General features: G+C 45.8%; 1 protein-coding gene across 1 annotated transcript in view; it reads left to right on the top strand.

Moving 5' to 3' along the window:
- The window catches only part of Shc3 (SHC adaptor protein 3), a 122958-nt gene that overhangs the window by 58417 nt on the left and 41757 nt on the right, over nucleotides 1-22784 (top strand). Inside the window, exons 3-4 of the mRNA XM_038334321.1 lie at nucleotides 17645-17708; nucleotides 20510-20629. Coding sequence (XP_038190249.1) covers nucleotides 17645-17708; nucleotides 20510-20629 — 184 coding nt within the window. The remainder of the gene's footprint in view (nucleotides 1-17644; nucleotides 17709-20509; nucleotides 20630-22784) is intronic.

The following is a 22784-nucleotide window of genomic DNA, read 5'->3' as shown; positions in this document are numbered from 1 at the left end:
GAAGGAGGAAGTGCTGGACCAGATCCCAGCGTGGTGCTGCCACTCCATCTTCCAAGATGTCACCTGGAAAGCTCAGGCTCTGGGTGCTCACCTTCTCTGACTCCAGGTAAAACTGTTACTCCATTCACTTCAGATCTGTGAGTCTGGGCATTCTCATCCCCATAACCCACCCCACCTCTCCACCCTCACTCTGCCCCTTCTCATCACTGCACACCTGGGGGGCAGGATCGGGGCCGGCTGCACAGCAGCCGTCCCGACCTGAGGGCTCACCCAACTCGTGATGTGCTCTGCTACCTGCCAGCTGCCTCTCATTATTTGTGTCTCATGGACATCAACTCACAGACTCATTTGGGTCCCAAACAGTGCGGTGTGTTTTAGGAGAGGGTCACATTTACTAACAGGAGATTTATGTTGTTTGCAGTGGGTTTGCTCTCCTCAAGTGTCGTCCTCACCAGGAGTAGGTTTGTGAGTGGAAGACAGAGGACAAGAAGAAGAGCAGGTAAGGCCCAGACCTGTGGGAACCTTGGAGCTTTTGTGGGTCCATGACACCTCTGGGAGGTGGTGACCATTGTTTATTCAGGCCTCCTGTGAATTATTTTCTCTTGGAGGTGAATGACACCAACTCGGTTAAGTGGGCAGGAATTTCCACAGGGGCTTCATGCCCCCAAAGCCATGGTGACGGGGCCTTAACTGGGTTAGGGTGACTTTCTCATTTGAGAAACCCTGGGTGAGGAAATGCTAGGGAGTCTTGTCTTCATAAACACATCGCACAAAGCATGTTATGATATGTACTTGGATGCCCATCACGGTGCAGCTGATGGAGGAGACCCCTGTTCACCTGCTCCCTTAGGTCTGAGAAAAACTCATACTTGACCCTAACAAGTACGCTAGTCTGTTCCTGTATCCCAGATCTCCCTTTCACTATGAAACAAACAGGTCCCATGTTGACTTCAGTTAGATGAACCAGAGAAAGGAGCGAGTCTACTTTTACAGCTTCTCTGAAATTCAGAATGAGGAGAGCGAACACCAGTGTGAACTGGTCCTCTCTGCCTCCGGATACTCAGGCAGCTCAGAATGGCTGTCCTTGAATTTGAGCCCTACCTGCTCATTCTATATGTGATTGTTCCAAGATGTGCTTCCAGCCTGTGTGTCTCACAACACTCCCGAGGGCAAGAAGACACAGGGAGGACCTGGTTGTTTTCATGCTCAGTGTGATTCTCCAAGTCCCCTGTGCGTGTGTGTGCTCTACCTTTGGAATAAAACTCAGTTGGCACTGGTGCACTGGTCCTCAGCAGGCTTCCCTGGTCTCCCATTTAATCAGTATTTGCACTGAAGCGTGTGTCGAGTCCAGGGAGTGTGGTGGAGGGACTCTGGGGTCCAGGGTTCAGGACAATGGGCTGTATATGAGAGGATGCTAATTTGGGAATTATGGAAGAGAGTTTCTCCTTGTTGGGGTTGAGTCCAGGAGCACTTCTTAGAAGAAGGAGCTGTGAACACTGGCAAATTTCTCCTCCAGTCTCACTAAAGAGAGAACATGGTGGCTGGATGGGGACAGGTTCACTCATCAAACCACCCTCATTGGCCACACAGGATTGTGCTAATCCATACCAGGCAGAACTTCCAGTTGGTACCCAGTGAGGATGTGAGTCAGCCCCAGAGACCAGGGTACACTGCATCCGGTGTGCCCTATGCCTTGATGTTTGCTACCGAATTCTTCTTATTTGTGAAAGTTGGGTATTATATTGTGTGGCAAAGTCCAGTAGAATCATGGCAGATAGTGAGGACCCACAAGATGTTACCTTGATTGGACCAGAAGCTGCCTGTGTTTATAATAGGTATACTTCCCTCAAATCACCAAAAGATTCCAAGATATAGTATGGCAAGGCTCTTAGGAGAATGGCCAACAGCCCCACGGAAGCCGAGTCGTGGAGTTCCCATACAATGTCCAGGCAGCTTGGCTGACTAGAGGATCCTTTCCCTAGCAACACTTACTGCTTATATAACCTAAGGGTGGGTAAGTGTTGTTTACTTCCTGATCCTTGTGAGCCTCCCTCCCACCTCCAGAGCAGTTCTATGATGTACATGTGTGGGTGGAACAGGATCCCTGGACTGACCTGAGTGTTGGCACCTGAGTGAGCTTGCGCTGCTAGACCAGAAGAGGAAGAGTGGCTGGCTGGGGCATGTTCATGCAGAGAAAGGGTGAAGCCCATCAGAGCATCTAGACTTTGAAGGTTGTACCCATTCCTGGTTCTGGCCTGTTGCCTTGGCAGCATTGCGAAGAATCTCTGGCATACACTCCTGATACCATGAGTTTTTCTCAGGTCATCTCTGTTATAATGGACTGCAGAGTGTTTTTCGTGTGTGTGTGTGTGTGTGTGTGTGTGTGTGTGTGTGTGTGTGTGTGAGAGAGAGAGGGGGGGGGACAAGGCATGCTCCTACTGGCCTAAGGCCCTCTGAGAAGCCCACCTCCTAATGACTGACACCAGGTTGGATAGAACCAAGCACAGTGCCTTGGGGGACTTCGAGATGCAAACAGTAGCAATGGGTTGGTGTCAGGTTGTGCCCAAGGGCCTCTGTGCCTTAGCTCCAGATGAAGGCAAGGTACCATGGGACTCCTGCTTTCTGCTGAAGGGCACCAGAAGGATGGGACTCCTGACCCAGTTTAAGGAGGAATTGGGGGTGTGGGGATGACTCAGTGAAGAAAACTGCTTGTCTCACAAGCCTGACGAGTGGAGTGTGGGTCCCCAGAAGCCACAAACAGGGATGTAGTAGTGGGCAATATCAGCGTTACTCCAGCCACATAGCAAACACAGGTATGAGGCTAGCCTGGAATGGAGAGGGCTTCAGAAACTCTAAGTTGGAAAGCCAGAACTGACTCCCAAAGTTGTTCTCTGACCTCCGCATGTGCATTGTGGCATATGTGTTCTGGCACATTCACACACACACATACACACACACACACACACACACACACACACACAAAGAGAGAGAGAGAGAGAGAGAGAGAGAGAGAGGGAGGGAGAGAGGGAGGGAGGGGGAGGGAGGGAGGGAGGGAGGGAGGGAGGGAGGGAGGGAGAGGAGAGAGAGAGAGAGAGAGAGAGAGAGAGAGAGAGAGAGAGAACAAGTAAATAAATCAATGGAAGCAGTCTGGACAGAGCAGGGCCACAGAGGCTGTAGGCTCTCTGCTTGGGACTGAGACCTCACAGACCCCCTCTGTCTCTAGAACACTCTTTTTCAAATTCAGGCCCACATTGCAGTCATATGTGTAATGGAAGGAATGAGGTAGACCACATGAACTTCAGCTTCTAACGTGTTTCGAGGTCCTGATAATGTTCAGGAACATACTTTGGGAAGTACTATTCTATAGTCTATGGAAAACTATTTTTGTTAATTCTTTGGGAAGTGTGTTTTTAACTTCAGAACCATTTGCAGTGACTGTCCATGAATCCACAGCTTTGGAAATGAATCCATTTTCCCCCAACGGAGCCCACTCATCCAGGGATTTTAAAAATGGAGATCACAGAGGACTTGGTGGCTGAACCTGGTTTAAATAGCATCCATAGCACAGATCCGTGGCATCCCTCCCCGTGCTCTCTGTCAGGACCATCTGGCATGGTGTGTATTTATAATCCGCATGCCAGAAGCACATTTGTGTCATGATGTACCTCTCTTACTGCTCATTTTCTGTCTTTGAGTGTAAGAATCTCCCAAATAGATGATTCCAGAAGGATCTCTCAGCTCTTGTCAAAGGCAGCCTTTCGAGCATGTTTAGGAGCCAGGAAGTCTGGGCTCAGCAGAGTGACCCTGTGCTCTTGGTGTTAGTTCATTTATTTCATGAGGTCCCTCAGCACTGCAGTGTGATAGTATCCCTTCCTATGTAGGATCGGGAATCCATTGAGCTGAGGTCTGAAAAGCATTTAGTTATCTTCTAACACAGAAAAAAGCTCAGTTAGCTTGGTTCAGAATCTATTTTCTTCTCTTTCTAAAGCATTTTATTTATTTGTGTGTGTGTGTCTGTGTGTGTGTGTGTGTCTGTGTGCGCGCGCCAGTGCACATATGCCATGGCCTGTATGTGAAGGTTGGAGACAGCCTGAGTTGTCTGTCCTCACCTTCCACCTTGTTGAAGACAGGGTCTCTTAGTATTTTTCCGTGAGTACAGCCGGCTAGCTGTCTCTCAAGCTTCCGGGCATTCTCTCCTCTCTACTTCTCATCTCGAGGTAGGAGAGTCGGTATTACAGCTGTGAACTGCCATGTCTGGGGATCCAGCTTAGCTCCTCACACTTGTACTTTACCCCCGGAGCCTTCTCTCCATCTCCTCAGTTCTGTGCTCCTGCTAAGGGATCAACATACTGAAACAGGACTTCCTGGTCCACCCCACCATGTTTGTGCCACCTGCAGGATGCAGGGGGAACATTATCAACTTTCAGAGTTTTGCCCTGCCTGGGCCGAGTTCCCCATCTCCTCTGTTCACCTCCCAAACCTGCTCCCCTTCTCTTGGGTCTACTCTGAAACTTTGTTTCTTCATAAACACTAGCTAACCCCCCTCCCACCCCGTTAAACAAGACACAATGTCCTGTGTCACTTAGAGTCTGGGAACACATGGTGAAAACTGTATTTTGGATTATTGTAGACAAGTTTGGTATTAAAATAACAGTTGAGGAACATACAGCAATACTAAAAAGTGTTCCTGTGAGTGAAATAGCACACGCCTGTAAGCCCAGCACCCAGAGGGATGAGGTAGGAGGAGCATAAGGAGCAGAGAGCAGAGAACAGACACACAATACAGAGTGCAGAATCGACAGCCTGAGCAATCGCAAGACCTTGCTTAAAGAAAAAAGAAATGATTGAAAATGTTCTTGGAAATGTCACACTTAGATCCCGAGTGCACCGAGTCACTTCTTGATTAATAGTTCTTGTTGCCAGGTTCTTCTCAGGTGCCCTCATCCTTTACAGAGTTTCAGGAGCACTGGGAATGATCAAAGTGGACTCAGAACAAGCATAAAAATTAGAAAGCAACAGTGACTTCCAAAAAAAATCATTAGGAATGGAGAGATGACTAAGTGGTGTTAAGTCTGATAATCTGAGTTTGATCTCAGCGACTTGCAGTAGGAAGAAAGGACTGGTCCTTAAAAGCTGTCCTGTGCTATAGTGTGCATGTGCCTACACACACACACACACATATTGCATCACACACACAACAACAACAATAATACTGTAGCACAAAAGGTCTCTAAAGATGATAAATAGGGAGAGGAAGGGATGGAGAGATAGAAGAAAGAAGATGGGGAGAAAAGGGAAGGGAATGAAAGGAAGGAACAAAGAGAAGAGAGATACAAAATACAGAGCCAACATCAGGAATGAAGGCTGGATGCCTTCTCTACTGGACTCTGCATACTGAGGGCATAATAAGAATGAGGCAGCTATGCCAGCAGATGTGATAACTTAGACCAAATGGACGATTTTCTGGAAGGTACAACTATCCAAGTTCCCTGAATGAAGAGTAGGTGACCTATATAGGCTGTATCTATTGAATGAAACTCATCACTAAAGACCTCCCCATAGAGAAAACTCTAAGGCCAGATGGCTCCAAACACTTTAGGGAGAGGTAGCACCAGCTTCCACAATCTGTTCCAGCAAACAGAAGGGATACTTTCCAATTCGTTTTATGAGTCCAATGTTATCTTGAAACTAAAACCAGACAGAGACCATCAGAGAAAGCAACCAAACAGAACACCTCACAGACACAAAGCTCTACAGGAAACTTCAAATGGGATCCAAGATGCCTCAGAAAGATAACATATCACACTCTGAAGGTATTTCACAAGGATTATACAATGGGGTTAATACTTAAAATGACAATTCTGCATATTGTCAAACTAGAAAAGAAAAATTATATGAACAGCTTGACAGAAGCAGGAAAGGTGCCCAACAAAAACCTGAAAACATTGGGAAGAGAAAAACCTCTCAGAGCAGTGATGGGGCATCCGAAAGCCCACAGCCAGCATCCGTGCGTGGTGGGAACCGCCAGCATCCGTGCGTGGTGGGAACCGCCAGCATCCGTGCGTGGTGGGAACATTGCCCTCCAAGAACTGGGGGCAGGGCAACACTGCTTTCACCACAGTTATTTAACAGTCAGAGAGTTCTCAGTCAGTGCAATACAACAAGAAAGAAAAAGACCATACCAACGGGACAAAGTAAAATAAACCGTCTTCACCTCTATGTTACAATCCTGAAGAGGCTACACAGAAGATCCAAGAATAGCAGTTTAGAAAAACTACATAAATCCACTGTATTTGTTAGGCTGACAAAGGTCAATTTAGAAACAAAAAATAATTTAAAGCCATATTTATTAGGGGGCATGCATGCACATGCCACTACACATATGTGGGGCTCAGAGCACAACTTGTAGGAGTTACTTCTCTCCTTCCACCGTGTGGGTTCCGGGGATCAAACTCTAGCAGTCAGGCTTGACAACAAGTGCCTTACTGCCTGCCATCTTGCCAGCTAAGACTGCATATTTTCTGCATTCACTGTTGGCACATTTATATTTATACTATATAAAATGCTGAACTCATCTGTGCTGCCTAGGAAATCACGGCATTTTCTCATTGATAGCCCTTAAAGTATAAATCAGTCTTAGCCCAGTGAGCTTTTTAATTTGAGGGTTTGGGTTTCCTTCATGGACTAGACTTGGTGATAGGAATGTCCCAGAAATGCCTTAGTTTCTTCCCCTGTTGCGGTGATGAAATACCAGAATATAAGCAACTTAAGGAGAATGTGTCTGTTTGGGCTCACAGTTCTCAGTTCCCATCATAGCTTGGGATGCTTAGTGGCAGGAGCCTGAGGGGGCTGGTCACGTGACAACCACAATCAGACTAGGAGAGCGGTGGGTGCATGCCTGTGTGCGTGCATGTGTGTGTGTGTGTGTGTGTGTGTGCGTGTGTGTGTGCTAGTATCCAGCTCACCTTCTCCACTCCAGGTCCTATTACACTTAAATTAGACCTTCTTATGTTGATAAGGTGATGAAGACAAATCCCTCCCAGAATCCCCAGATGCTAGCTGTAATCCAGATGGTCCCTCACAAGTGTGCCCAGTTGATCCTCACCTTCACAAGGACCCACAGTGAAGCACACAGCAAAATCTTAAGTTTTCAGGCTTTTATGGTAATGACTCAAAATCAAGAGAAAACAATTGGCTAAGAGACCAGATTTTACATTAAATTATTTTCCCTTCTATTCTGCCTCAGGGTCATTTTAAAAATGAATATAGGAGACCACTCGTGTTTGGCAGTATGGAAGTGAATACCTTTAGGAAACTCAGCTTTTGGTATTTTGGTAGAATACCCTTTCCCTCAAGTTTTTCCAACTTTGAAGAAATGCAAGACATTAATGACCTTTTTTCCGAAGGAAAATCCTTGCACACTGATAATTTTATTCAATTAGCCAATTTGCAATGTCCTATAATTTAGTTAAATGCACCTTAATACTGAAGCGATGATCAGAGAGAGACACAGTGTTGGTTGAACAGTGAGCCTGAGCCTGCCCTCCATTCTGGGAAGCTCACGGATGGCTTTTGTTCAACCTGTTTTCAGCCTTGCAGTACCACCATTACTAATGTCAATTCTTTTAAATTTTTATTATATTTTGCTTATTTATTTAATGTGTATATATACACAAGCATGTGTATATACATACAGGTAGAGACCAGAGGTAAGTGTCTTCCCTGTCTCTCTCCACATTATTATTAATTTGAAACAGGGTCTCACAATGTAGCCCTGGCTAACCTGGCTGGCCTAGAACTCACAAAGATCCACCTGCCCCTGCCTCCTGAGTTTGGGGATTTAAGGCATGTGCTACCACAGCCAGCCTTACACCTTGTTTTGTGTCCTCCTGTTTCTGTCTCCCCAGCACTGGGATGGCAGGCACATGCCACCAGATCCAGCTTATATATGGGTTCTGGGCATCGATCTCAGGGCCTCTGGTTCTGCCAAAAGCATCTTATCAACTGAGCTGTTCCCAGGCCCACACTGGGATTTTTAATTATCTGTAATCAGCCAATCAGAGACTCAAATCCCCTACTGTCTCTAAAGGAGACCTTCTCATCTACCAGACTCCATGCATATCTGGCTGCATTTCTGCACCCTTTATTTCCATCCACCCATGCATCTGTCTCTCATACAAAGTGACGCCCAGTTCTGGCACTGTGCAGCCATGTGTATTGTCTGGAAGAATGCACTCCCCCTTGATTTTCTTTCTTGCTATTTTTCAAAATGTCTTCATGTTGTTTGAAAAGTTCTAAGGTACTCTGGATGGCTGTGGATGGCCGGGTGTAGGCTGACACTAGTGTAAGAGCTGGCTCTTTGGTCTTGGCCAAAGGACTGGACCTCCTTGTGCCTTCAGGGCAAAGTGGAATAGACTGCAATAGATAGATATGCACCTCGAGATGGGGTAAGTTCTGCACCTGGTACCATCAGAGATGTGAAAAGAGATGCTGCCTGCTGGTCCTTAGGAGGATGCTCAGGGTCCGTGTGTGTTGTGGGGTGTTTGTGTGTGTGTGGTTTGTGTGATATAGATAGATAGGTAGGTAGGTAGGTAGATAGATAGATAGATAGATAGATAGATAGATAGATAGTAGCTTCAACTCTCTTTTCACTTCCCTACAGGGACACAAGCTATCCTCCAACTCACTATGCAGCAGGAATATAACTCTCCATCCTCCTGCCTCATCCTCTCAGTGTCAGCTGGCAGGCACATACCGCCCACAGTCAGTTTTATGTGGTGCTGCAGACGGAACCTAGGGCTTTGTGCATCCTTAGCAAGGGCTCTACCAGCCCAGCTGCCTTCCTCGCACTTGAGAAAGGCTTTTAGATTAAAGGCAAGGCGTGGGTGTTCAGTATTGCCTCAAGAGCTGGGGAGAGTGGGGAAGCTCGCTGAGTGCATTCTCAGCACGCTGCTTACCCTGGTCAGTTGCACACTGCAGTGCCTGGACAAGATCCCAAATGGGCATTGGGTGTTGGACCAGGCTGCCCTCCCATTTGCCGTGGACCTGGGGTAAGATGGACTGTTTGCTTCCTCACTAAAGGAGAGGCTGGTCATGGGGTAATCTCCTTGGCCACCATGTGGATGCGTGAACCAGGAGGGTCACTTCCTCCAGGGTCTGACCTTTCCCCATACTTCTTAAGAATCTTCAGGACCGAGAAAAGCTGAGTCCTGGAGGATGGGTCTACATTTAGTTTGACTCCATCAACATTGCGTGGTTAGAGAAAGAGTGAAGAACCTTCCTTGTGTTTCAGTCCTTTTGAGTTTATTTTTCCTGATTGAAATGCTTTGTGTCCTGGGTATTCTAGGCCTGAGGGTCAGGGACATGATGTATAAATGCAGGCTCTCTCTGAGTCCCTGCTCCCAGCTTTCCTCCACCCTGCAGTACTGGATAGAGGTCCAGCCAGGATGTAGTGTCAGGGTAGCGTCTCACTATGGGGATGTCCATTCCCCCCCACAACTCGGCTTCACAGGTCACCCTCTCTAGTGAGCTTCCTGGAAAGTTTATTTGACATTTTCTAGAATTCCATTTAAGCTTCCTTTAAGGTTCCCTTTGTCCCTTTCTTCCCCAACTCAGCTAGTGGCACTTCCCTTACATGTTCACATAGAGATGCACAAATATGGACAGAAAGGTCAGAGGTGAGGAGGGGGGCACACAGGACTTTGCCACACCCCTCACCGGAGGCACACCCTGGTATGATAGACAGGTACTGTAGTGAAAGGGCTCTAGAACTTTCCACATTGTTAATAGTGTTGTCCAAATAAATGCCACCAGGCTTAGATGGTTGGGAGACTTGCTGATGCTGTGTATGAATAATGAATAAATCAGCACTTTATCTCTTGTCTTGCAGATGCTGGCTGCCTCCAGAGGCCCTTGCTGGGTCCACACCTGGAATCTGTGGACTTCAGGTGCCCTCAGAATTGTCTCGGTGCTTTTTGTCCCACACCTTGGTTGTGACATGGTCCCTGCATCTCCTTGATTTCCACCTTCTCTGGTCCCCTTCCCCACTTATCATTTCTGACGTTACTGGATGCATAACTCTCTGCTGACTGTACCATGCCTCATTTTCTTATATTAAAGATTTTGTTGTTGTTGTTGTTGTTATTGAATGTGATGGCTAACCTTGGTTGTCAACTTGACATATCTGCAGAAAGGGAACTCAGTTAAAGAATTGCCTCCAGCAGACTGTCCCGTGGGCATCTCTGTGGGGGTATCTTCTTGACTGCTAATTGATGCAGAAGGGCCCATCACACTGTGGGCAGTGCCATCCCTAGGAAAGTGGGCTTCGGTTACATAAAAGACACAGTTGAATGGGAGCCTGGGAGCAAGCCAGTCAGCAGCATTTCTCCATAGTTTCTGCCTCAATTTCCCACCTTGAATTCCTTTCTTGGCTTCCATGAGGAGTTAGAACCAGTTAGCTAAAATAAACCCTTTCCTTCCCAAGTTGCCTTGGTCATGATATTTATTGAAGGTAGGATTTTTGTTTTTGTTTTCAAGATTGATTTTATTTTTAATTGGTGTGTGTGTGGGGGGGGTATGTACACATGAGCAGGTGTGCTTGTGGAGGTCAGGGGCCCTGGGTTCCCTGAAGCTGGAGTTACAGGTGGTTGTGAGTCACCTTGACACAGGTCCTTGAAACTAAACTCAGATCCTCTATGAGAGCAGTACTTTCACATATCTGCCAAGTTATTTCTCCAGCCTGAGAAAACTGAGTTCTAATTCTGGTTCTGTCCTTGACTATCTGAGGGTTTGTACAGCTAAGATAAGGATGTCTGGAACCACTGGTGTACCGGCATGTGTCCCTGTTCCTGGAAAAGTGTAGGTTTACAGTGGAGCCGTGAGGAGCTTCAGGGTCACCCCAAAACCTTTCTACAGCATCTCCAGTGCTGTTTTATATAATTGCTCTTTATATATAACTAATATATAATCTCCCTACCCCCAGGCTCCTGCTTTTGAGCACTTTGTGGCATCCAGTTGCTTCTGTTGTCCTAGAGGGACAGAGCCTGGTGGGAGAAAGTAGGTCGCTCTGGGCTACCTTGAGGTTTTATAATCAGTCTCCACTTCCTATCTACTCTCTGTTTCCTGACTGTGGATACACTGTGGCCCACCAGCCTCAGACTCTGACCACCATGCCTTTCCTACGTTGATGGACTGTATCCCTTCTTCAATCTATGAGTCAGAATAAGCCCTTCTCTCCTTGAGTTGTGTCTTCTCAAGTGTTAGGTTGCAGCTTTGAGTCACATAACTAATATAGGAAAATAATAATTATCAGTGTAGTCTCTTTCAGTAACTTATGCCTGCACGTGGATCTACTACTATCTTCCTATGATTTTTTTGAGATTATATCTTTTGGGATAATATTCTGTAATCTAACAAATTATAATTGTTATGAGTATATGTGATGTCTGGAGCCAGAATCAGATACCAGAACTTTACAGTTTATAATTTATCCCCCCTTCCATATATGCGATGGTTGGTTTAATTGCCAACTTGACACAATCTAGACCACCTAGGAAGACGGTCTCAGTGGGGGATTGTCTAGATACATTGGTCTGTGAGTGTGTCTCTAAAGGATTATCTTGAATATATTAATTGATTATGCTAACTTACATGAGAAGACTCAGCCCACTGTGGGTGGCACCATTCCCTGGGCTTGGGTCCTCCACTGTGTAAGAGTGGGAAGTGTGAGCTGAAGAGTAAACACACATGCTTTCATCTCTCTGTCTTCACTGTGGATGTGATGGGATGAGCCGTCTTACGTTCCTGCTTGTCTTAACTTCCCTGTTATGATGGAGTGTAGCCTGGAGTTGTGGGCTAAAATTAACCTTTTCTCCCCTAAGCTGCTTTTGTAAGGGAGTTTTATCACAGCAACAGAAATAAAACTAGGGCTAGGTATATTCTGTGCTGTATGGTCTGGCTCTGCCCTCATCTCTGACCTCTGCCTATTTTTGTGTGTTTCTATACAGAAATGAAAAAAGGAAACCCATTGGTAGACTTGCTGTGGACAAAGGCAGGAAGGGAGAGACAGTGGGGGTGTCTCAATTACCCTGGCTCCTGGAGGTCTCCAGCATCATTTAGCTGCCACATTGCATAGAAGAGTGAACACAGGGGAGAAGATTCTGTGTTTAGTCAGGTGCCAGCAAAAGGGGGTTTCGTTGTCTGATAAGGACTGGCATTGACAGCCGGCAGAAGATTGTCAGCACCCTGGACAGAGCCTCCCCGGACAGCTCTCTTCTTTCCAGGCTGCCTTCAACCCACAGTGCCACGGAACTTCATGTTTCACACACACCATGTCCACCACCCAGGGTCCACACTTTCAGCCTGAACCCCAGTGATCCCGCCCTCTGCCTCTGAGCCTTAACAGCCTCTTCTTGCCTCTGGAATCCTCCTGTGCCTCCCATCCCCGTCCTGTCTCCACATAGCTCTTCCTTATTTTATGCCCCTATGCTGTTGCATTCAAAATTAACTGAAAATATTCTTAGGACATTTTTGGTAGGATATTGTCTGCACACCCGTCAGTGAGTACCATTGCCTGTCCCACGACTGTCAAGTATCTCCTATCCTCTGCTCGGTCAGGACAGCCTTACCTTTCTCCTCCTTTTGATGGGATATCCACAAACCTGTTTATGGCCCCTCTTCTTTCTCACCCGGGAGGTTTTTTATGTAGATGCATCCATGGCTCTCTGAGTTTAGGTTCCTGCTGTGACCACTCACATCATTCACAGCTATGACACCCACCTCCTGCCCTACTTGTGGAACTTGCTGACCTGGCACATGCCCAACCAAAGAGATCAGGTTGAGAAGCTTCCCATGTTTTCAGGACCCATTTGTCATTCCTTGCCTGAAATCCCTCTGTCTGTAGTCTTATCTTTGTCCACTGGGCTTTTGATGGTTTTCTTTTTGACTTATTTTGAGATGATTGTCTCTTGACTTGCCTACATTTTTGTTTTGATGCTACTGTTTGCATTAGTATTTCCTTTATGATATATCCCTCTCATATCAACCTTCCATTCAAAGATCATTAAAAATAATTCTTCCTGAGTTTCTTGAATACTTTTCTTATTTAAAATCACAACAGCTTCTGTTTGTGACACACCAAGAATTAATTTACATTTGAGGCATGCACTAGAAACTAAGTTTCCCTCTGAGTAGCTATTTATCACTTTGTGTGTGTGAACTTAAACTTACTGCTCTATATATTTCATTTTTGTTGTTCTTCCCCCTATGTAAGTATAATTTGAAGCGGGAATAAATTATCTTACTGTTCTACTGTTTTTTTTAATTGTTTCACTCTGAAAAGTGTCTGTGCAAGCATGCACACGTGCCTGTTACACATGTGGGTGCAAATATGCACACCTGCTGTGAGTGTTTGTGCAAAGTCTAGTCCTAAAGTTCTGCACTGGCAAGAATAAGCTTCAGTTGTGAGAGATATCTGCCCTATGGATGAGGATGCAGGCCTGGGTGGAGGAGTACAGCGCCATCGTAAACCCAAGGTTAGCATTTTGGCAGGGCTGTCCCTGGTTGCTTTCAGATGACTGCTGTGTTTGCCAAATGCTCCATTTTCATATTAGTGGAGCGCTGAGGTCAGGATTTAGCTTCTCGAAATGGAGTTGTACTGAGTGGAATGCTAAGAAGCAATCTCTATTATTAAAAAATAGCAAAATTGGTACCTGGGTTCCAAAAAGGAATTAAATGAAATTATACCAAACTAAGTTATTGCTAAATGAGCAAATTGAGACAGTACTCCTCACTAAAACATCCAGGAAGGAAATTGAGAATAGCAACATTTAAAATTAGACCTTGGAGTTAAAGCAAGTAATTGCAGACATCTAAATATTGCTGTTTTTTAATGGTGTGTCATTTCTGTTTCAAGCAGAAATACACACCATCTCTGGTTGAAGTAAGGACTTGTCACATGTGATCACATGAACATTAGAAACAGATCTGTGGCTATTCTATGGCATCACATATTTTTCTGAAAATCATGTTGATTTGAAGATCTCAGAAATTCTGAGAGCTCACAGGGGTATCCTTGGGGCTCACTCTGAGTGTGTGAGCTCAGGAAGTTATATTGTGACTACTGTGCTTGTGACTGTGCTCTAGGAACATCACGGGTCTCCCCGAGAGGACTTTTTGTCTGTAATGTGTCAGGCTGTTCCTTGTCTTCTGAATACTGAGCTCCTCTTGTCTCTCCCTGGAGTAGAAACCACTTGCAAATGGCTTGTAGCTGACTAGGTTAGATTTCTCATAATGGGAGTCCTTTTGGAGAACTGTTTGTAAAACTCTTGACTTCCTATGTTGTTCTATGTTGGTGGGCACAAAAATCTAGGAATCACTGAGGTTGTTAAAAGAATGACCAAGGTAAGGTGTTCTGTACATATCATCTCTTTAGCTTGTTGAGACCATCAAAGATTTAACTACTTTGTTGGGCTAAGACCATCTCTTGACTTAACAAATATAATGCAGAACTTCTAGGTGATTTGACAGCTTTTTCTGGCCTCTGTGGGTGCCTACACACATGTGTTACACATACACACACTCATATAAACATATGCTCACATAAAATTGAAACTAAATAAAAACAATTAGGCATGGTGACCTATGTTTGTAGTCTTGGTGCTGGGGAGGTGAAGACAGGAGCGTGTCTGGGGTTCATTAACCAGTCTTCAGAATTAGTACATTTCAGGCCAGTGAGAGACCCTGTCCCAGAAAACAAGGTAGGCAGTATCTTGAGTAACAACACCCAAAGGCTAACTTCAGGCCTCCATATGCATCCACATAATCATGCAAAATCGACTAGGAACGGTTCTGGGGAGATGGCTCAGCAGGTAAGAGCACATCTTTCTCTTGCAGAGGTCACAAGTTTGGTTCCCAGAACTCACACTGGGTAGCTCACAACCACCTCCTTCTCCAGCTCTTGAGGATTCAATTGCCCTCTTCTGGCCATTGAGGGTACCTGCACTCACATAGGCGCATATTCCCATCACCTATATACACATAGTTAAAAATAAAACATGCCTTAAAATATTAAACAGGTAAAACAGATACTGAGACTTCTATAAAAGACAACGTAGGTGCTGGGGAAATGACTCAGCAGATAAAGCATTTGCTGTGCAGACACGAGGACCTGAGTTCAAATCCTCAGCACTTGTTAAACAAAACCAGGCTTGTTTGCATATGCCTATAACACCTTTGCTGTAGGGGGAAGTGTGGAGGAAGGAGGATTGCTGGGTCTTAATGGCTGCCAGCCTAGTTGCAGATTCAGTAAGAGGCTCTGCATCAAAGGAATTAGGGGAAGAGTTATAGAACAGGCCTCTGCATGTACACAGGAGTGTGTGCATTCATATACATGTACACACACACACACACACACACACACACACACACACAGATTAACTCATTAGTTCAAAAGGACAGCACATTCATGTTCTGAAAGCAAACGAGGGCTTTGCTTTTAGCAGATTTTAGATGGTACGTATTTGATCGTTTTGGTAGAAGCACTGTTAGATGGCTATTATACAATAAATCGGAGCAGCGTTGTCATCCCAAACATCTGCTCTGGCTTCAGTTTTCCAGGTCAGGATGACTCATTCTGTGCAGGCTTCCTGGCGCCTGAACCGTCAGAAACCCATTTTCCTCCCCTCTCTCCACAATGCATTGAATGGCAAACGTGAAGCTGGCCTCCGTGGTCGCTGCCCTAATTTGACAAGGACATCTAACACAATGCAGTGGCATTGTGATTGTGATTATTTTTCAACTATTAATTTTTCATTAACCGTGAGGAGTAGTCCACTGGGGAAGCTGTCTGTCTGTCTCTACAGAGCCATTGTCTTCATGCTCACCCAGCCCATCTCTTGGCCGTTTGTTTTTTTCCATGTTCTTGCAATATTTTCTCCCTCTTTATGTGGGAGTTGAGAAGTTTTCCCAGCTCCTTTAGGCATTCCTAACTTGAGCCCTTCTCCCAGTGGTTTTCATAGACAGTGAGTTGCAGTGTTGAGCTGTGGGTGCCTTCAAGGTCATTGGAGTTGCCTTCATAGCTTGCCATACCTGCATCTGAACCTGCAATAGCCTCCTTGTCTGGACTCTTCTTTATTTCAAATTCTCCAGCCCCCATAGCTTAAGACCAGTGCATAGGACTCCTGCCCAACTGGATGGACCCTATGAGTGTCCCCCATCCCTTGACTCAGGACAAAGCCTGGCATGTAGAACTGCTCAACCGACAGTGTCTTGTGCATCTGCCCTGTGCACAGTCTCACCCTCGTGTCATGAAGTTCCTTAACTCCTCTTCAATTTTCTGGATTTTTTAAATACAGCAGTTCCTTGACGTTTAAACCTACTGCAAACAAAAGGATTGTGGAAAATCCTGAACTTGTAGAATGTGCTAGAACATGCTAGTTTAGCAGCAGAGGACTTTAGTGTCGGTGGTTTCTGCTGCTGGTCACGGTGCTGGCTTGGAGCTGAGGGTTGCTGCAGATGCTCAGCACTCAGAGAAGGTCCTATGGATGGAATCAGGGAATTATGGTAAACAAAGTGAGCCAGACTCAGAAAGACAAGCACCATGTACTATCTTTCTCATATGCAGAAGCTGAAAACAGTGGACTTGTGTATAGAATAGTGATTACCAGGCGTCAGGGAAGATGTGTGTATGTGTGTGGGGGGGGGTGTAGGATACATGAAGATGGATCAAGGAAGGCTGGACTTGATATGTGCATGTTATGGGATATATGTTGATTACATACCATGATATAAATGCATATTTACCAAAAATAAGATATTTTAGAACTTGGAACTTTGAAAAAAATTAGAATAAAAAATTCAAAGTATGATTTCTACTGAATATGAATCACCTACATACTACCAAAAAGCCAGAAAACCCTAAGTTGAGTGATATATTATTTATTTAGTTTTATGTTTTGAGACATAGTATCATGTAGCCCAGGCTGGTCTCACACTCACCATTTAGGTGAGGATGACCTTGAACCTCTGGCCTTCCTCTCCCTACCTCCAGAGTGCTAGGATTATTGGTATGTACTACCAAGCCTGGTTGTATGTGGGGCTGGGGCTTTAGAAGGGTTGGCCAAGCACTCCACCGGTGAGCTATAGCCCCAGCTTGCTGGCTGTGTTTAAAACTGCAGAAGCTAGGAGTCAAAGAATGAGCATCATGCTTCCTCCAATGACCTTCGAACCTGCTTCAGAAGGATCTCCGTGAGCTGCGGTGGCTGGATAGGCTTGATCCTGGTGCTCTAACCATGTTAGGACATTTCTAAAGGCACAGTGATTGACCTAATGAAAAGCACATTGGGGAGAGTGCATATCTGGTGCTGATTTTGAATATGAAATCTTAGTTAATTGTAAGAGAAAAAGGAAATGTGGCATTGATCATGATGCCACCACACTAAGAAAGAGGTAGGATATGGCAAAAAGTTTTAAGATAACCTGCCGGTGCTTGGCTTAATTCTGCTTGTTGGAGGAGAGGTACTTGGAGGGCCAATTTTCTATGCTAAAATAAGCAGGCGGTTATTTCCTCTGGACCTTTGAGTGCAGACTTTCTGAGTTGCATAACTCTGACTGGCATGTAATAAAATGAATCTCTCCCTGCCCTCAGGGAAGCCATCAGTCGTGTCTGCGAAGCTGTGCCAGGTGCCAAAGGAGCCTTCAAGAAGAGAAAGGTACTGTGGCTCTCGCTGTGTGTCTGCCTCCACCTTCATGTCCTTTCAGGGCACACTCCAGGTCTTCACCCACATAATTGTCCCCTGTCTTCTTACAGGACCTGGATCTTGTCTTTCTTAAGGGAAAGTACCTAGCTAAGGCCAAAACATCCCTGCCCTGTCTCTCTCAAGCAATGCTGTAGATAAACCCTGGAGACAGGGATAACAATCAACACCTGACCAAGCATCCCTTTAAGCCCATTACATAACATGAATTCATCTGCCCCGAACAGCTCATGTAGCAGCTACCCCAGTAGTACACGCTAGCTAATGCTTAAGAACTGGATTCTGGGGTTGGAAGGGAGAAGCAGGACCTTGCATTTGTAAGGATGCCGGTTACTATGGTGTAGATACATCCATGTGGTTCAAACTTTCAACACAAGGTCCCTGGAAAGAGCGAGGAAGACACACAGCAGTTCGTCATCACGTCGCATTTCCTCCAGGGGCAGCAGATGGGACCTGACGGCGCAGGTTCACATAGTATGGGACCAGGTGGTAAAACAGCCAGGAGTCAAGACGTATTTCACCATCTGTAGATACCATCTATGTAGTTGTGAGTTCGTATAAGTTAACTCTCAGTAATAGCTGTGCTTAGGCGTCAGCTCATAACATTTCGAAAGGCATGACAAATGGCTTTCCTGAGTTGGTTCAGCCATGTCACTGGAAAGCCCCATGTTATAGATGACAACAATTGAGGCTTTGGGCTGAGAAGTCACAATGTGAATAGGAGCTGGGGCCATGGTCAACCTGTTTCAGAGACTGGGTGTTCAACTACATTTCTGGAGTCTTCCATCCTGTATATGGTTAGGAGGGGGAATACCTGGGGGCTAGGGAGATAGCTCAGCTGGCAAAGTGCTTGTTGCATAAACATGAAGACTTGAGTCTGTATCTCCAGCATCCATGTAAAAAGCCTGGCATGGCAGCACATGCCTGCAACCCCAGTGCTGGAGAAACTGACAGGCCGATCCTGGCGCCTCACTGGCTAGCCAGGGTTGCAGAATTGCTATGTTCCATGTTCTTTGTGACACTCTGTTTTCAAATATAAGGAAGAGAGTTTTAGGGAACACTCCTGATGACCTTCCATCTCTACATGTGTGCACACATCTACACACACATACACACACACACACACACACACACACACACACACACACACAGTATAAATAACCCAGCACCTACAATCATGACTTTTATCTACCTAGAAGGGATTTGTGGGAAAACATACCACAGAGGGCCCTGTATCTGCTCCAGGCTGAGCTTTCAGGTTCCAGATGGTTTTGCCTCTAAGTCACTTCTGTCTTCAGAATTGGGGACATTTGTAAACCTATAGGGCAATTGGGTCTGGGGAACAGAACTTTGCAGCTCAAGTTATGTGATGGCCAGTCCTCTGGGAGTCCTGGGAACCAAGTAAAGCTCCCAGATCGTGAATACAGGAGGCCAGGTGTCCCTTGGGAACAGCAAGGAGGACTATCGTCTCTCAGAACAAGTGGTCCTACCAGGTCTGTGATCCCCTAATGTTTCTCTTGGTGGGAAGGGATGGAAGTAATGAGAACTTTCTAGGCTGTGCCCAGATGCACTTGACCTGACTCTCACACAGGGGAGATCGGTTCTCTAAAGGGCTCGTTTGAAGTATTAAATAAAAAGAAAAAGGAAAAATGTCATGGCAGGGATCCTAAAGGAAATAGCATCTATCTGGGAAACAAAGTGTGCAGTTTGGGCATGCCAAACCAGGGCAACCCCTGGAGGTAAGTTCAGCAGAGATTTATTCTTTTAAAATAGAGAATTTCCATTAAATGTTGTCTTTGAAGACAGTTCATTGGCTAGGCAGACACCCTAAACTGCAAATCTATTCTGATTGGTCCATTAACTAGGCTACTCCCCACTGAGAGGTTGGTGTGCAAGGCCGGCAGGTCTGGATTTGGCTTCTTATCTGAGCCACAGGAACATCCTGTGGTATGAGCTTCAGCAGAGGGATGTGACCTTCCCTGTTTCCTGGCTCCACTTTAGACAGCCTTAGCTGCTGCATTTTCTCTCCTAGTGGATTAAAGAACTGTGCCTCTGCTCAGGGGCTATTTGGCAGAGTGATCAGAGGATGTTGTAACCAAACAGAAAGAGTGAGCAGGAGAGGGGTTCGGTGTGTGCCCAGGGGTCTGACAGTGCCTGGCTGGACACTGAAGCTCTTCCATATCTCTGTAAGGACTTCGTTGACAGGTGAGGGAGACACTGGCCACAGCAGCCTCTCTCCCACCCTGCCCAGGCTCTAGGCAGTCAGATTCTAATAGGACTGTCCATGTGAGCACTTAACAGAGATTCCCTTCGGGAGAGAGCCTCAGGACCCTCTGAAGTTGCTCCTGAGCCTAGGTGCCATCCAGTTTTTCACTCCTGTAAGTGAAAGTCTGAGCACTGGTGTGCTGAGACAAGGTTTGCATGTCTGCAAAGCTGTGAGGTCTCTGTAAGTTTGCATCTACGAGCCAGGAGACACCAGCATATGGTCAAGGCAGCCAGGAAGACCAGCAATTCTCCCCAGAACTGACATATTAGGCACTTATGAAACCATACCTCATATTACTTACTGAGAGTGCATATTGGCAAGAGCTCTTATCTTCCCAGCTCCCCCATTTTACATTTGTCTGTCTTCTGGCACCCCAGTGGGGTAGGAGCAGTCAGTGAGTGTCTGTGGGGGTATACTGACATCTCTGCCTCGACCCTTTCAGCCAGAGTCTGGATCTAAAGCTAATCTATCCCCCCCTTGGATTTCACAGCCTCCGAATAAAATGCTGTCCAACATTCTGGGGAAGAGCAACCTCCAGTTCGCAGGGATGAGCATCTCCCTGACCATCTCCACCGCCAGCCTGAATCTGCGCACTCCCGACTCCAAACAGGTGTGAGGTTGCCCAGGCCTCCCTGGGCCCGAGGGTGGACATCCCTGGGGCTACCTCCTCAGAGTTTACCGAGCCCATGCAGAACCTGCTTGGCTGGACCTTGGACTTGGGCCATGTTGAGAGTCCAGCCACAGATGGATAAATGGTTCTCTGGAACTCTGCTCTAAATGCTGTCTGTTTTGTTGGTCTGTTTGTGATATAAAGAAATGGTGATGTCTGTGCAAATGTCTTGGTGTCTGCCCTTGTTTTACAGCCCATGTTTTATTGGTCTTGTGGGTCACATTTTAATCTTATCCTGCTTGGAAGGCACAATGTGCTGGGGTTTAATAGACAGGAGCTTTTTTTTTTTTTTTTTGGTTTTTCGAGACAGGGTTTCTCTGCAGCTTTTTTAGAGCCTGTCCTGGAACTAGCTCTTGTAGACCAGGCTGGCCTCGAACTCACAGAGATCCGCCTGCCTCTGCCTCCCAAGTGCTGGGATTAAAGGCGTGGGCTACCACCGCCCGGCTTACTTATGGCTTCTTATATTGGAGCCTCTTATAGTCCATTCTACCTCAGGGCCGACGAGCTGTGTATATCTACAGTGTAGACAACGACAGTGGCGTGACCAAGGCAGCACGGACACATTAGAAAAGCAAATTCTAGGCAGGATGACCGCATTTCTGTGTGCTGACTATGTTTTGGTCCAGCCTATCTATCATCTATCATGTCTATCTGTTTGTCTGTCTGTCTATCTGTCCAACTATCATGTCTGTCTGTCTGTCTGTCTGTCTGTCTGTCTATCATCAATCCCTAAGATGTAGAGACAAATTAGATTTAATGTATAAATGAGAAATAACTCAAGGCTTTGTTGAGACATAACTGACTACATCTTATTCCATCCTTCTGTCTTCCAGAGACCGAGATCTTCTTGTCCTTTTCTATTATTTTCTAAGGACTTAGCAGTCCTTGAGACTGTGGATCTGGGATGTCTAGTCAGCCTTGCCTTGCCCAGGCTGTCTTAAGCTGAGCCCTAGTTGCTCATAGAGGCTGGCACACTAGGCTCTAGACAGGAGTGCAAACTGAAATCTGTCCTCTGTGCACATGGACCGTTCATTTCTAGGGGTCCCGAGGCTGTAACTCTCCATCCTCCTTGCTCATTCTCTTCTTTTTTTAAAACATATGATTTTATAATTTATTAACAATGGAAGAAAAATTGCATGCCAATGAGAGGAAATATTACATAAAGAGTTAAATCCTGGCTAAGCATTTAGTAATACTGAAGAACACAGAATACTGCCAATGGTTTTCAGAGTTGATATATACTTTAGTTTTGAAACTGCCAATGCTCAGAGTGCCATTTTGTAGTATGTTTAAGGCCATCTCAGAAATGGTTGAAAATTCTGTCCTGGTCTTAAGCCAAAATTCATTTAACAATTTTTATTAAAATTAAAAACTCAAGTCAGCAACTCAAACAGCAGATTTTAAAATCAAACATTTTTATACAATCAAACCTCCAGATACAAGAATTTGATACTTTTTTTTTTTTTTTTTTTTGAGACAGGATTTCTCCGTAGCCTTGGAACATGTCCTGGAACTAGCTCTTGTAGACCTGGCTGGCCCCAAACTCACAGAGATCCCCCTGCCTCTACCTCCCGAGTGCTGGGATTAAAGGCGTGTGCCACCACCGTCTGGCTGAATACTTTTGATGAGGTCATTCGCTTCTTAAAAAGAAAGCCCAGGAAGGATAATTCTAGGACAGCTTGTCTTGAGGCTCTGTTGTCCTGTTCTACCTTGCTATGGTCTGGGTTGGGTCTAGTTAGCTGTCTAGTTCTCATTCCCCTGCCATGTCTGGTAAGTGCAGTTTTCCCGACACCCAGGGACTCTCAGCTAGGGTGATACAGGATAGTCCACAACATAGGTAGAGCATATGGCTGTGCCTTTCCTGTCTCCTGAGTTTAGATTCCCCACTGTGGCAAACTGAGAAAGCAAAAGCCCCTTCCTCCTCCACTCAGGGAGCAGACAAACAGCACGCACCCCATGATGCTGACATCTAAGTAGAGGAACAGAGCCAAATCCCTCAGAGGAGAAACACGCTACACCAGTGGTTCTCAACCTTCCTAATGCTGCAACCCTTTAATACAGTTCCTCATGATGTGGTGACCCCAAACCATACAAT

This window comes from Arvicola amphibius, chromosome 6, assembly GCF_903992535.2.
Source record: "Arvicola amphibius chromosome 6, mArvAmp1.2, whole genome shotgun sequence".
NCBI lineage: Eukaryota > Metazoa > Chordata > Mammalia > Rodentia > Cricetidae > Arvicola > Arvicola amphibius.
The sequence above is the reverse complement of the archived record's forward strand: the minus strand, read 5'-3'. Positions and strand labels throughout refer to the sequence as shown.